Source organism: Gallus gallus, chromosome 3, assembly GCF_016699485.2.
Source record: "Gallus gallus isolate bGalGal1 chromosome 3, bGalGal1.mat.broiler.GRCg7b, whole genome shotgun sequence".
In the NCBI taxonomy this organism is placed as follows: Eukaryota; Metazoa; Chordata; class Aves; order Galliformes; family Phasianidae; genus Gallus; species Gallus gallus.
The window spans coordinates 36,985,848-37,002,111 of NC_052534.1; the positions used below are offsets into that span (position 1 = coordinate 36,985,848).

At 35.1% G+C, this 16,264-nt stretch overlaps 1 protein-coding gene across 12 annotated transcripts in view; it reads right to left on the reverse strand.

Annotated features, from left to right (window-relative positions):
• RYR2 (ryanodine receptor 2) overlaps window positions 1–16,264 on the reverse strand; it is a 361,102-nt gene that overhangs the window by 138,725 nt on the left and 206,113 nt on the right. For all 12 annotated transcript variants that reach the window (XM_046939481.1, XM_046939480.1, XM_025149037.3 and 9 more), the window contains 3 exons: window positions 14,462–14,545; window positions 10,375–10,534; window positions 3,386–3,533 (listed from right to left, as the gene is read on the reverse strand). In XM_046939481.1, the coding sequence (XP_046795437.1) occupies window positions 3,386–3,533; window positions 10,375–10,534; window positions 14,462–14,545 (392 nt within the window). The remainder of the gene's footprint in view (window positions 1–3,385; window positions 3,534–10,374; window positions 10,535–14,461; window positions 14,546–16,264) is intronic.

Consider the following 16,264-nt stretch of genomic DNA (forward strand, 5'->3'; position numbering starts at 1 on the left):
TCCCTCCTTGAGCTTAACACCATTACCCCTTGCCTTACTACTGTCTACCCTTGTAAAAAGTTGATTCCTCTCCTCTTTATGTTCTCCTTTTAAATAAGGGAAGGTCTCAATGAGGTGAGAACTCTCCTCACAGCGTTCTCTTCTCCAGGCTGAACAAGCCCAGATCCCTCAGCTTGTCTTAGTAGGGGAGGTGCTCCAGTTCTCTGATTATCTTTGTGGCCCTCCTCTGGACCTTCTCCGAAACCTCCACATCTTTTCTGAACTGGGGGCCCCAGACCTGGACACAGTACCATAGATGGGGCCTCAGGAAGGCAAAGTAGAGGGAGACAATCAACTCCCTGATGACCACCTCTCTTCTGATGGAGCCTGGGATACTGCTGGCTCATGTTCAGTTTTTCATCAGTCAGGACCCCCTGGTCCTTCTCCACATGGCTACTCTCAAGGACTTCTCCCAGTCTGTATATGTACCCAGGATTACTCTGACCCAAGTGCAAAACCTTGCACTTTCCTACATTGAACCTCATTAGTTTCACATGGGCCCACCTTTCAAGTCTGTTGAGATCCCTCTGGATGGCATCCAGACCATGTTAAGAATCTCACTCTTATTTTTTTTCCAGCCACAACAATGTCCAGTCTTATCTTGAATAACCTATAAAATCATATCCCTCAGATCTTACTCAAATTCTTGACCTCAGTGGTCCCAGGCTCAGTGTACTTCCTATAAGCAACTCTGAACTCTGACACATCATCCCTATACAGTAAAGTTTTCTCTTCAATGGTCTACGCAAACTGAATGTTTTAAAACAATTTTGAAGACCCTCAATATTTCCGCTATACAGGAGATTAACCACCATAAGACATGGGAAGTGAAAATTCATTGTCTCTTTAGATTCTAAGTAACCTAAGCCTTGCTATACTCTAAGCAATCCCTAACATGCTACTGTGGGTAGCCAGTAAATAGTATTTACAATAAAGCACAAAAATTATGTTATTTAGTGCTGTAAATCAATGCTAAAAATAAAATTTATTAATGGAGATACAGAACACCACTAGATGGCTCTACATATCATTTAATTACAGTATGGATTTTGGCTAATGAAAGGGGATTCTTTTGACATAATGTACTACAGATACTCATAATCTGTAAAACTTAGATCTCCCAAATAAGTATAAAACATATCACTGAAAGCAATTCTAGTCTTTGAATACACTGTTATGCAAGTTCTTTCCTCCTGGAATATTGCAACAGGATTGATGACACCTTTCAGATGCATGGGCTGCAAACTTGTTCTTTTCATTTTATTAGTAACTCTATGTACTGAGGTAGCTCAATAATCCTCTTCATGGTTAAAAAAAAAAAAAAAAAAAAGGATTTCCTAACCCAATTATTCCTGAAAAAAGACAGGAATATTTGGTTCACATAGCTGGAAATAAGGAAAGGAGATTGACATTGCTCAGAGGAATGTGGAGAAGACTGGGAAAAGAGTATGCTTTCCTTGTCACCCTCTATCAAGAGACAGCTCCTGTCGCTTCATAAGAGTCAACCACCTCCTGTACCAGCCAGTTCACCTTCCCAGAGCAATGCAGAAGCTGCGCTCTCCCTCCTGAAGCATCTCCTTACCTCAGCAAGAGAGGAGTGGGAAAAATTAAGACTATTTTGGAGCCTTAAACTCTCCAGACTAAGCAGACATGGCATTTTGTCACCAAGGCAATATACTCTGCAGGGCAACAGGTTATGTTCAGCAATCCCACTCTGCTATGCATCCATGGTAATAGCAATAACTCATACTTAAAAATGTAATTTAATAGCAGCCTCTCATAAAAGCTGAGGATTAGACAATGTACGCATTTTGGAAGGAAAAAAAAGAAAATGGCAGGTTCCCAATATGCATTTTAGATATGAGTTAGATCTTCTGCAGAAACTATTTACTGAAGAACTATGGTCCAAACAGGTCCAAATTTAACCATGTAACTACAAAAAGCATGAAAAAAGGAATCATTGACTAACTAAGCAATATATTGACAGGATAATGTTTGGACTATTTCTCAAATTTTCCATGCTGCTGAGATTACAAGGACGTAAGTTTCAGTTTTGATTTTATTAATCTGTATTTCCATATCTCCAATACAATTTTAGAATAGGGTTCCGAGGGGTAATATCTAACGCTACCATTTTCTTTCTACGTGTATAGCATTTCAGAATGACTACAGAGTATCAAGAATATCCTTCTGACTTAATCCTTTCTGCGACTTGATCTCAGCAAGATAGAGAAGTTTTTTAAAAGCAAAAACTGTGGATTATCTATCTTATTTGCACTTTATCATTGAATTGTACATTGTCTGTTAAACAATTTTACATAAGGTTTAATATTCTGCAGCAATGGAAGTGAATATGCTGCATTTGTTTCTTAAAGTTCTTTGTTTGTTTGTTTTTAAGTTTGCATTTATTTTTCTGACTAGGACATCTCTACATCAGGCTGTATATGCTGAAAATACTGACCTAGTTACCAACAGTATATTTAAACTATCAGTGGTGCAAATTCAAATAAAATATCAGTAAGAAGTGATTTAAAGTTTACTTAGAGTCTATTCAATTTTGAAGACTTAAGAAAACCATGGGAGCTTAAATGTTCTAAGTAGACTGTCCAATTCTATAGGCTTTCAGTTTGAAATCAGAGAAATTTGGTTTATATGGATGTCTTGGAAATTTTCATATTTTTGATTTAAGCATTTAAACAGAGGATTGTGTGCTAACTGCAAATCCTTTACTACTTAAACTGCAGAAACAAAAAATTAATGTCCGCTGACCTTACATATGATCTTCTTATTCCACCTTGAAAGAAAAAAAGCTAGTCCTTATCAAAAAGGACTTTTTTCCATTAAAAACCTGATTTTGGATTGGACACTTCAGGTATTTATGCACATATTTAACACATTTTTTTATTGGTATAAGATCATATATTGAGATGACAAGCATTTTTTCTTGATTTTCTGAATGCTTTATGGAATTCAGAATTCAAATTTAATTTACTTAAGCTTTTAATTTTGACTCCTCTTAAAAGTCAAAAATACAAAACAACAACAACAAAAAAAACACCAGTGCAAAAAAGTGTATGAATTACAAAAAAATTGGACCACTGACACCAAATAACATATTTTCACACTTTAAAACTCTCCATTTGATGCTACAGAATGAAAAAAGGAAACAATAAAGAATGTAAATTCAAAGGGTAATATGAACAACATAAGACAGAGAAAAGAGTTTATTTATTAGCTTTGGAGGCACTGTAACTGTTTAGATTGTTCCACTGGGCCAAGAAATCACGTAGCAAAGTGGAATATCCTCTCTTGATGAAAAAGAGAGCAGAACAACAAAATTACTCACCATGATCTTGGTCAGGAGCTTCTAGATTGTAGCCATAGCCTAGAAGGGTGCGGACTGCTTCCCGAAGACTGTCTTTATTTGACTTCTTTGTTCGATCATCCAAAAGGGCATAAGGTACAAGACGAGGATTTCGTCGATTTTTCACATCCTGTACAAGTATGCAAAATCAATTCAATTCCAGGAAACGTACCTTCTCATATAAACAAAATTGTGCTACAGCAGTAGTATGAAAATAACTATTTATACCAACTGAAATCTTAATATGGTATATACAGTAAGGAGACTAAGAAGTTGCAGTGGCCTAGAAACTAATAACAACAGTGAATTTACTCAAAAAACCAAATAATACAAACATGAAGGAAACGCCTTATGCTGCTTTTCCATCAAAGAAATTGCTTAAAGGGAAACAAATAAAAACAAGAATATGGAGAAATGCAAAGAGTGCAGCAAGTGAAAAGCCAAACAGATTATCTTTTATTCATTATTTAAGAAGCAGCTACCATAAGAAGCCAGTACCTAATTAAAGCTCAGGGAGAAAATATTAGCACAAATATATAGGGTTTGGTTTTGATTACAGAACAAAACAAGATATAAAACAAAACAACAACAACAGATAAACAAGATAAAATAAACAAAATCTAAACTATTAAAATATAAACATACACAGTACTATTTAAAAAAAAAAAAACAGAAAATAAACTCATGCCTTCTATGGGTTCAACCCTCCTATGTTAAATGCATACTTTTCCAAAATAAAAGTTCTTGTAAGAATATGATTAATGTTTTTCTATATATTTATATAAAATATATGTATATATTTATATATACACACTACACAAACTCAATTTTATAGGGTTTTTTTTTTTTTTTAACATTTGTGTTTCTTTAACATTGTGATCTGTTTCACCAATTCACAACTGTGGCAACTTCTTGAAGTATGAATATGAGTAGGGATTATTCTTTTAATAATTTTCTTCTTTATTTTCTATTTAAATTTTGTATATCTACATTTTGAATGCTATATTTAGCATTGAACTAAGAACTGCTATAGTTATACTCATCATAATCTTTGGAACTTATGATCTTCTGAACTCCTATAGATTAAGCACAGCAAACCAAGAGAATGATCCTACACAGCGATTGAGCTTTTTACAGTAACAATCAAGTCATCAAGAAAGCTGACTAACTATGAGTGATTTTTTTTTTTCCCAATACAATGGCAACTTGCACATAGACTTAATACTTCCTATTTACCATAGTACGTACTATTTTGTACAAAAGCTTTCTAAGAGCTGGAAAACTCGGGTTCTTTTGGTGGGTTTTTGTTGTTGTTGTTGTCGTTACTGTTGTTGTTTTTGCCAGAATTTACCAACTATGACAGCCTAATGTTTCATCAAAGATTGTGCTCTGTGTAGAGAGTGTCTGGTAAACTACTTGTTCACCAAATAATTTGAAAGATCATAGATGTAGATCTTCCCCAGCAGAAAAAAAAAAACGATAGAGCTAGTTGATAAAAATATGTTTAGAAGAGTTTGCTTGGTCTTGAATTGAGAACCTACCACATCACAGAAAATATAAAGAAAAGAGCCAAGATATTTTATTTCACAGCCTCGTCTTCACTGAATAAAAAATAAACACTGCATTTTGTCATTTACAATTGAATTTGGAGTTAAGTGTAAACAAAGCAGCTATGAACAGCCAACACTGCATTGTACAATACGTACTACTGATTTGGTATGTGACAGCAAACTGAATAGATCAGCTTGGAATGGATCTTTTAAGATCATCTAATCCAACTCCCCTGCAGACAAATTATGCTTATTATATTAATCATTTGGACCAGCACGTGTACTTATTTGTAGAGTGCATGTGAAATCTGAAATAGCTGTTACTATGCATACAGTGATGCTAAGCAAATATAGGCCTTACTGGCGGTAAAAAAGAACTACAGAAAAAATACCCAAAGACATGCCAATATTCATCAACGTGCCTTTTAAAATTTCCACTACAGGTAATGAACATTGATGCAAAATATTTCACAGAGGAAACACACTGGGAAGTGCAAAACTTCATTCATTTAGTTACTGAACATGAGTACATGATGTGTAAATAACTAATTTAGTGCAAACTGCAGCTCGCAAAGACAGATGTCATATTAAAGTAATACAGAAACTGTGGGAGCATCCATTCTGTCCAAAGCACAGAACAGTACAGATCATCAGAGTAAAAGGAGCAAAAAGCCACAAAAACATACAAAACGTGCCTGTCAAAGTTAGGAAAACATTGAAAAATTAAAACAGGGATTAGGAAGAGTTTGGGAAAAACAAGACCATAATCAAATGAGATTGTAATTTTTGTGATTCAAAGAATTAGAGCTGTACAGGTACATATTGTGTGGTACTGAGATGATCTTGTTCCCTTAACACCTGCAAAATTACAAGAATAAAGTCAGTGCATTTCAGCACATATTCAAGTGAGAGACATATGTAGAGATTTTCCAAGCTTCATTTGCACCATTATAAACCCTCACTTCATAGCTGCAAAATGATTCAACTTGCTGTCACGTCTGTGGATCTTGCACTTCCATAAAGATTTTTGAGCAACTGCAACAATAACTGCTACTGGTTAACTTGTCAGCAGCCTGTCAGAAATGCAGCTCAGTAAGCCAGTGTGGGTGTGAGGTATATACACTGTAAACTGGATCATTTATGTGCATCATACACTTCTTATCTGCCTATACAGAGGTCTGCTTCTCTGCATTTATCAAGACAGTTCACCTTTAACTATAAACCCTGAAATTAAAAAAAAAAAAATCTTCATAGGAAAAAAAGGAGAAAAATAATTAAGCATTGGTACTTAAGTCATTTCAATCCTCCAGTGTCATTAGAACCCAAAAGCACTATAAAGTCCTCACAAAACCATATTCATGGCAATGCTAAATATATATATGTATATATCCTAAATGTATCTACCCAAAGAAGAAATTGTGTTACTAAACTGGCATTCTAGAAACACAGCTCTATTCTTAGAAGTATGTGTATCCTTACGAGTATGTGAGCAGCTTCTATCACCTTCACTGAGGACTGTATCCATACAGAATGACTGGCAGGATGTGCCCTTACTATAAATGGAAAGAACTAATGCTTCATTATAAATAATGTAAAATTTGAAAATGATGTAGCACAAATAGTTTTTGAAAAGACAAGATGCCTCTTCAGATACATTTAATGACAAAACAAGAAACATGCTTCAAATGTGCACTTTTTCCCTATACATCTATTTCTTCTAGCAGAAAAGCACTTCTCTTTGTTGCAGCAGAAGATAGCCTGGGAAGACCAACTCCAAATCAAACAGTGAATTCATGAGTCTTCTAGAGAAATCTAAAGAAAGTAATATCCTGACTTAAAAAGGTCACATTGCAATTTGCGCCAAGGAGGAAATTAACTTGACAATATAGCCCTGACTAATTGCCTCAATACAAGGATAACCTTTTTTAAGATGCACTTCACACAGTGGGAGGGACTTTTTAGGCTGCTGATTTTTACAACCAATTGTTAAAGTCAGAATTTTTGAACGTGACCCCCAAAATCATTGTGGGGACTTAAAAATCATATATTCAGGAAGTGGGAGAGGACAGCTTTAAATTTGTTTTTATTTGTTTTCTGATCTCTGGGCTTTCCTCTTTTCTTTCCCTTTCTGCTTTACTTTTATAAAAGTTGAGCTGCTCCTGTATACATAATAGTAATCTTATAAAAGTCAACCCATATTGTAAGCTCATGGATAAATCTACATGAGTTCTGAATATTTTCCATACAACTGTGAAAATTTAGTCACAAATGCATCCTTTTATTCTTCAATGCTATTTTTCGATCAGCTTGTTATGAAAAACGTCTTATCAGTGAAGCAAATTAGTTAGTCAGGGAATTACAGTAAGATGTAATGTCAAAATCTATACAGCTACTCTGTCCTACTGAGAAATACTTCTTTGTGATCGGTGTCATCATAGTTGTCAGCACAGTGCTGGAAACAGAATTTATTAGTTAACTTGTGCTCCCTCTTCTGGTTGTCTGGCTCTGCAGCAGCAGAACAAAAACACTGTGCATAGTGAAGCACAAATGGCAGCTATCACTTGCAAATAAAGAATATGTGACAAGCAGTGGTGGATTTAGAGGAAAAAAATATATGGAACTTGGAAGCATTTTCCCCTAAGATTATATAACAGAAAAAAAGTTAGTTAAATTTGAACTACTTGACAGTATCCCTTTATTTTTCATATTTTATAATCCCAAAATCACAAGGGAATCGTGATGGAACAGACCTACTAGATCATCTAATCCATATAATATATTTTCCAGTAATTTCTCCATCTACTTTCAAACTTCTGTAAATTTATTTCCCTTAGAAAGCTGCTTCACAGCCCCGTATGATCAGTTTATAGTATTATACAGCATACCATCACGTTATTTTACTACAGTACTGTAACATGTCACAGTAATTTTATGGGATGACAAGACATAGCCCTTAAATAAACCCTTGCTGGAGACGAGCAAAAGCACAGAGCAGGGTGGACAGCAGCTAGCAGTTTGCCATATGGTATGTGAACTGAAAGAGAAGCATATTTGCACTGCACCCAGAAAGAGGCAGTTTGCTACTTTGCTCTTCACTTTTGACTTCAATGAATGATATGAATGACATTTGATATCTGGACATTGTATGCACTTTTGGAATTCAGTTCTCTGTCTTTTCTGTAGAAGAAAATAAACTTGATTATTTGAAAAGAGAAAAAGAATTGAATTAAGAGCAAATCAGCAACGTTACCCACTTCCACAGGCACAGTATCAGTAGTTTTCAAGGACATCATCTATCTGCTTACCCATACATGGGACTACTGTAATTTATCTTCCAAGCTTGGGGAGTGACACACGCTGCTAATCTTGTTGATCTGCTTCCTGAAGTTCACAAACATTCCTAAGAACCTTTTGCTTTTAACAACCTGAACATGGAAACTGTAACTATGACACTGCTCACTGCAGTAAATGCTCATTGACAGTGTCCCACTCAGCACATAAAAGACTTCAGTTTGAATTTTTTGTTGGATCTGACACATTCAGTTATTTAAAGCAGAAATATGCAAGATTGAGAAACTGCAACCCCAATTAATCAGCTTTCCAACTCTAAATGTGATCATTTTCACAGGCTGTTAACCTTTTCATTTTTAAAATTATCTAGGTTCTTCTCTGAATGCCTGTAATTGTCTGTTATGGTAGGGTAGAACCGTTCAATATTGATCATATATAGCTAAGCCCAGCAAAGAATTAGAGCAGATGGATTTCTTTTAGTTTCGTTTAGAGCATGACCTGGTTGTTAAAAAAATTACAGGAGGTACGGTGTAAATTATTAAGTGCATTTTTAATGTATCAAACATACTTATTTTGAGCATTTGTAGAAAGACAGATTCTCATTCTAGAAGCAAATTGTGCAATGCCTCCATAAACACAGGATTAACACAGTGGGATCAATATGAATTAATGTGCTCTGACTAACTGACAACAGAGGAGAAAATTGTCACTTTCAACACTTCTCATGATTAATATTCTATCAGGAACGCTAACAGCACTTCAAAGGGCCACCTTCCCTTCTTTAAAGATGCAGAAATAGGAACAAATTTAATCCTATTTTAAGCAGAAGAGTTGTACCAAGACCAAAAACTCTTCAATATCTATATAGTAGAGAGGATTACGCACGTTCCAGTCTGCAAAGAAACACTGGCTCATTGTCTGCCTAAACACAAATACAGAACATGGATTTCTTAAATACTTTACAAAGTATACTTCATATTCATAGACAGATGCAACGGACAACGCTGAAATGCTATGTGGCATATATTTTGTCACATAAAGGTACTTTTGTCAGTATGCGATCAGTTGAAAGAAGTACCTTAAAATATATAAAATCAGATTTCTTCTATGCAAAAGTTTTGCAAACAGAATGTCTCAAAATGTCAAAATGTTTTCTGTCTCAAAGTCTCAAATATGCTGAACCAAAATGTATAAATAGAATTTTTGACAAAAATAAAAACACTGTATGTGGGAGGGAAACAGAATTTACCTACAAAAAAGTGTTTTTCATTTTTGGTGAAAACATGGCCAGTGCAAATCCAGGAAACCTTCCCTTCCCCTCCCCTCCCCCCCCCCCCCCCCCAACCGGGTGTTTTTCACTGTGATATGCTACCACATACTTAATAACAGAAGCAACAATACCTCTCCCTATATAAAACTCCAAAATAATCACAAGAAGAATTGAAAATATGACTTCTAAGGGATAACTGATATAGTAGCTGTCTCGAAAAATAATAAATTAGACTCATATACCTATTAAATATGTTTTTTAAAAGAGAAACAAAGACTATGTGTTTTATTGTTAACAATCCATCACACTAAATTTTTATTCCATTCCCTTACAACACATTCTAATACCTACCACATAGCTCTCCTACTCACTGAAACAAGAGAAGTGAAGTACTGGGACTTGGAGACTGATTTACCTGTTCTCAGTAAAACGTAGCCTTTGCCAGAAATATATCAGCAAAGTGATTACCAGAAGTTTACATTCTGCTTTTGCTGGATAAGCAAAAACATTCAAATTCCAGGATTGCCAATACTTAAATGATCCCCCTTCTGAAAGTCAATATTGTCATTTTCAGAAATTCCAGTACGTACTAACTTCCTGCATTCACTTTTCTCACCCTGAGGTATAGACAGAATATAAGAATACATGAACAATTTCTTTTTAATTCTGCCAATAAAAGTCTCATACTGCTAGAAGATTTAGCAGAAGGATTGTTTGAAGTAAATATATTTTCTCTCTTGACTGACAGACTAGCATTCATTAGCTGCTTCTTCCTGCTTTTATGTACCCACTACTCTGATTTAACAATAACATATCTCAATAGATCAGTGATTTATCAAGTGACTGAAAATGGCACTGACCTGCTGGATACCATAGGTCCAGCCTTGCCTGATTCGGTCCCTTGCCCACACATTGTGAGCATTCTCTGCTAGTTTATCCACCATAGCTTCTTGAGAGGGGGTCAGTTTGATGAAACTCAGATCCATGGGAGCAGGCTTATATCCACTCAACAACTGGTAGCTGTCAAAAAACAGAGAACTTGAGGTTATTTTGCAGTCAGTAGAAGTTAATAGAAACTGCAAAGTAAAGAAGCTATATGCATGCAACATATCAATAAAAATAATTTGTCTTTTAATGTAAATAATGTACTGACATTTGTTGTTATTTTTTCTTTAAGGAAACTGTATTTTGATGGAATGAAGTAGATGCAGAAACAATGAAAGCTACACAAAATGATCAGCACTAAAAATGTTTTTGAAGTATTTTAGTACTTTCTCACATTAAATGAGTAGATTCAGATGTTACATATTTATATACTTATACGAACATTATTTATTTCCTCTGAACTCTTGTTAATAATTATTGCAGTCTAAAAACCCCCTATGGATGGAAGAAAATATTCTCTATTACATAAGAACATGTAAGACAGAATAGGTTAAATGGATTACTCAAGATTACATGAAGTCTGTTTATTATAAGTTTTCTTTTATAATATCACAATCCTTAGATAACCTTTAAATCTTAGAAGGAAATATTTAAAACTGAAGCGTGACTTGAAGAGTTTCCTTGCTACTTTTAGCAGTACTAAGAATGAAGTGTTGTTTGCATTTATGAAGTTGTTCCCACAGAATTAGTCTTCTCCCACTCTGCTTATGACCAGGTTTTCTTCAGTAAAGAACACAGCGCATATACTAATGCATGCAGCATATTAGGACTTGCCAAATTTAAAGCCAAAACCTATGACACTTCAGCTGCAGGATTTACCCACACAAAATACCTCTAGCCCAACAATCTTCACATCAGAGTTTTCTGAATGAGGGAGACTTGCTGAGGATTCAAAAGTTTTCCAATCTTTTTAATGAGTATGCTTAGACAAAGTTAAAATAATAGTGACAGTAATAATATCGGCAACAAAAACAGAAATTTGTTAGTCTGATTAGCAATTGATTGCTGCCCTCATTCAAATTAAAATATGAGAAAGTAAATAAATAAACAAACAGAGAGAGAGAGCACGCAAGCAAGAGGGATACAGATCTGGTTGCAAATCTTTGATTCTTTGCGATTAGGTTATTATGATGGTCCAGCAAAGTCAACTGTATAATCCAGCATGTAAGGACATGGGTATACTGTCTGTTCCTCCGTGAGTATCTGGTGCAGAGCCTTTTCAGTGCAAAAAGTGCTAATAGGAAAAGGAAGAAAACAAACAAAAGCATACAGAAACATAAACCTGGCAAGGATGTCAAAGATAACAAACTTGGCCAGACTTACTACCTGGTGAAGGTAGGTATGAGAGCTCATTCTCAGTCAGATTATCTGACTAAGGGCCTTTTATGATAAAAGGATGGAAACAAACATAGAGACAGAAATTCTGGCAAGAACCAGAACGAAACCTGGCCAAGTGCTGCTGATAACTGATGAACTATCTAGACATGGCAGGCAATATGAGACTTTGAAAGTCATAAGAACATATCCCTCTGAGTCTGGGAAGTTGGAGGGGTTAGTGGGCCCTGCACCAAATAATGAATAAACATGCAGAGGAAAGGAAAGCAAGGAAGAGCAAAGCATAGGGTAGACAGAAAGCAGGAGCACTGTGTTGGTGCCCACATGCTGGCAAGGGGATGCAAAGTAAAAGTAATAAAGAGAGGGTGGAACTTTACATGGCAGAGAGGAATGGGCGAAAAAGAGAAAAAAAAAAAAAAAGACACAGCCCTACAGATACCAATCAAAGGAGGAGGAAAATAAGTGGTCCAGGGGATAGAGAAGGGATTTCTCCTCTATCTTGTGGAAAAACTATGATGGAGCAGGTGGATGTGCCCTGAATATCGCTGAGTATTTATCCTCAAGCAAACAGAGAAAGCAAAGTACTACTTCAGTCATACAACAACAGGGACCTGTGGCAGAAATACAACAGTCTCTCACCAAAATTATATGCCGGGTCTTTAAAGAGTAGCTAGTTGAAAAAAAACTGTCTAAAAATGTTCAAAACATCGGTATTCTCTTATATTTTATTTATTTGGAGTGACAAAGAAATCCAGAAAAAGCAACATTATTTATCCTGTTTTATATTCCACAATATTTTAATACTTGATAAGTCCTAGCCAGCTATCTTCTGTAATTGAAAACAATAGCTGAAAACAAGCAAACATTCAAGGGGGATTATATACAAGAACAATGCTTAACACTCTTCAAAACTACTGATTTTTTTTTTTTTTTTGATGTTTCAGGTCTGCTATGAAAATAGCAATTCAAAAACCCACATCTAAAAACCATTCATATAAGTACCAATTGGCAAATTTATATAAAAAATTAATCAAGAATTAATCAATTCTCCAGGAGCTTCTGAATCACTTAAGTGAGATTAGTAATGTCAGTTAGTAATGGAAACAGTGTATCATACAGAATTAACATTTTCATCAGATTGGCAATTATTACATTCTTCTTGTCATACACCCCTGCATAACTGTTCTCCTGTGTTTGAACAGTTAAGATAGGCACAGATAATTAAATGTAAAAGCAGAGTAAAAGAACCAGGTGCCTCAAAGGATTTTGTCACAGAAGACACGTACATATTATTTCAGGATGTAAGTGGATATTCGTTAAGGATAAGTATCAATGGATACTTGTGAGAATAACAAAAATACAGTGTGTATTGTTTAAAGATTTCCATCATTCTATGTGAGCAAGTGTTGGGAAATGCATCTGTATTATTTAGAGACACAGAACTAACACAGACAGGAGGTGACATCTCCCATGAAAGAATCAACTTTTGATACACTACCTCCTGTAACTCCTTGCTATTATTATATTTACCTTAGTTGCAGGTGAGCAACCCTTCTAGTCTCCATTTGGTATCACACACACACCAAATGCAATCTTGCCTTATAACTACACACTTGTATTCACATGTTGAAATCTTTGCTACTTTTTTATTCAAAAACTATTTAATGATTTCTTGTATGCTTTTTTTTTTTAAACTGTTTCTCCTATCCATTGTAAACAAAGTATCAAAATTCTTACTTTGTATGTACAATAGGACCTCAGACTTCCGAATTACAACTTTCAGTGAAATGAAGACAGAGGTGGTACTAGAGATTACCGTTGCTTTTCATAATATGGAAGGAAACCTGGATTCCTATCTTAAACTTAGAAATAATAGAACACATGATTTCTCTTTTGAAACTATGACCTTTTCCCTTTTAAGTTTACACACTTCAAAATTCTTCTTTATACCACTAAATTGGATAACAATCTAAACAAACTTACAAACCATGAGCTCAAGCATGTTAGGACTTAAGGCTTTCATATGCTCATAACCAAGGACAGTTCCACTACATTCAACCATGTTAATGTTGTCAAATTCTTTATTCTCAAACTTGGGGGCACACTAGACCTAAGGAAGAATCCAGAAAATACTGACTGGGCAATGAGAGCTGATTTCAGAGCTGAGGAAGTAGAGGCCACTATTATTGACCCAGGCCTAGCCCTACGAATAATGCTCTTCTCATTTTTTATCACTCAGGAAGAAATCAGGTAGCTATAACTGTTCTGCCCAACGCAAGTCACTACATGGCCATTCCAGGACTTTCAAAAGGGTTGCTTTAAAAATTTACAGCATGGCAAAATATACTGACAAGTTTGCTGTAAATATCAAATGAAAAGTTGCTGCACTAGACTCTATAAATAAAGAACTTTGTAATAATAAGTAGAATGCCAGACATCTCAACAAAATCACAGAAAACCTCAACTTTGTCTACGCATCAGATTGTAAATATCTAAAAGGAAAGGTATAAGCGTAGGTATGTATAAATTTCTGGACACCTATAAATGCATACACATATACCCAAATACCTACAAAAGTAGCTACACAAAATCAAATGTGAGAACAATTTGCTTTACTCGTACTGCCTAACACACACACAAAAAAAATGCAATTAAATTTCAACTTACTTCTTTGGAAGTTTCATTTTTTTCACTTTTTCTTCAGCACGTTCATCAGCAATTCCAACATGGCAGCCTAACGCCAGCAGCGTTCTAGAACACATGAATCACAGACAAATTACTGCCAATGTTTCTATATCCAGAGTTGCTTGGTATGTAAATGACACCATACAACAAATAAATGATACCTACAGGAATGACAAAGTAACATGGAAAAAAATCAACACCACCCATTTGTATAGGTAATATGCTTTATGGTGGTAAGAAAATGCCACAAGGTGTTAGCAAACATGAGGGAATTATTTCAAAATGTAACCATCTTATGGTCTGCCATCTTTACAAGGCATCAGTTAAAAGATTCCCTGTCCCTGAAATAAATATTTCTGCTTTATATACCTATTTCTATGGTTTATATACCCATTCATATTGTTGTATATCAAAGCTTTTTTATGCGACATTATTTACTCCTAAGCTAATGAAAGGAGAAAAGACAGGAAATGTCACTTGTTATTTCTTGAACGTGTCTTCAGAAAGAGATGATGTTATTTGAGGATTTTAATTGGATCTGGTTTTCATTAGGTCACATTACTAAAAAAAGAGCTGGCAGCAGAATACACTCCAAGCATTATACCAAAACAGCCATAATACTTAATATGGATATTCGATATTGACCCACTTCAAAAAAAAGTGGGTAAGTAGATTGAGTACGCTATGTACCACAGGGCTTCCACCAGGAAGGACATTCTGACCCAACCCTGTAAAATGCAGCTAATTTCAGAAAACAAATGGTCCCTGCATGCCTAATAACAGGGTTGACAGTGACTTCTGATAAGTTCAAACCTCCTCCTTTCTATACAGTCACATTAACCAGTAGTACAAATCTTTAATTTCATCAATTTCAAGGACTTGTATTAATATACATCTTGATCTGTAAATCATCAACCATTTGTTCCTGCACTTACTTTCCATACTGGATTATTAAAGCTTAGTATCTTTAACCTAGATCAACTACTGAAACACTGAGAGCAAAATGACAAAATTCAAGAGAGAACTTTGGAGTCAGTTCAGAAGTTTCCCAAAATCTGAGGGCAATACCCATATATTTGAAATTGGATATACAAGACAAATCACTAGTGTAAAGCTTGGGCTCTGGTCCCAATTCCTTCCAACATGTAAGGAAGATAGAATACAAGGGTTTGATTTGTTCTTGTCTCCATTTAAAACAGTATTTACTGGACTTGTCCTAACTATATTTATTGCTTTAAAGGAGAGTCAAAGTGTATCCTTAGTGCTAGCTACATGGAGTAAATGCTATTGTTATGTGAAACTCTATTTAAATTTAGGCAGTTAAATTAGATTCCAGGAAGTCAATATGCAGAGGACAACTCTTGCAAAACACAATCTGAGAAAATAAAACAAAAATAAACTTCATTTACCATAAACCATATCTGATTCCTATGCAGCTATCATTAGCATAAGCAAGAGAACATATTTAACAACGGAAAACAGTGGAGAGGACTTAAGCCCCCACCAATCCTAACCTATTTGTAAGCATAAGATAGGAAGTTGAAAATATATCCAGTTGAACACTGCAAATTCAAATTGGAAAGCTCAGCAGGATTAAAAGGCAGTTGTGGGCTGAGAGTTAGATTTTTAATTACACTTCAATTGTCATTTCAAACAGACTCATTAATACAAGTGGAATCCAAAAGACCCCTGAAGCACTTCAGAGCTAAACAAGAAAACTGAAAAGTGCTTGTATCAATATTATGCCAAGCATTGCATTCACGTAATTATCACACACACAACTGA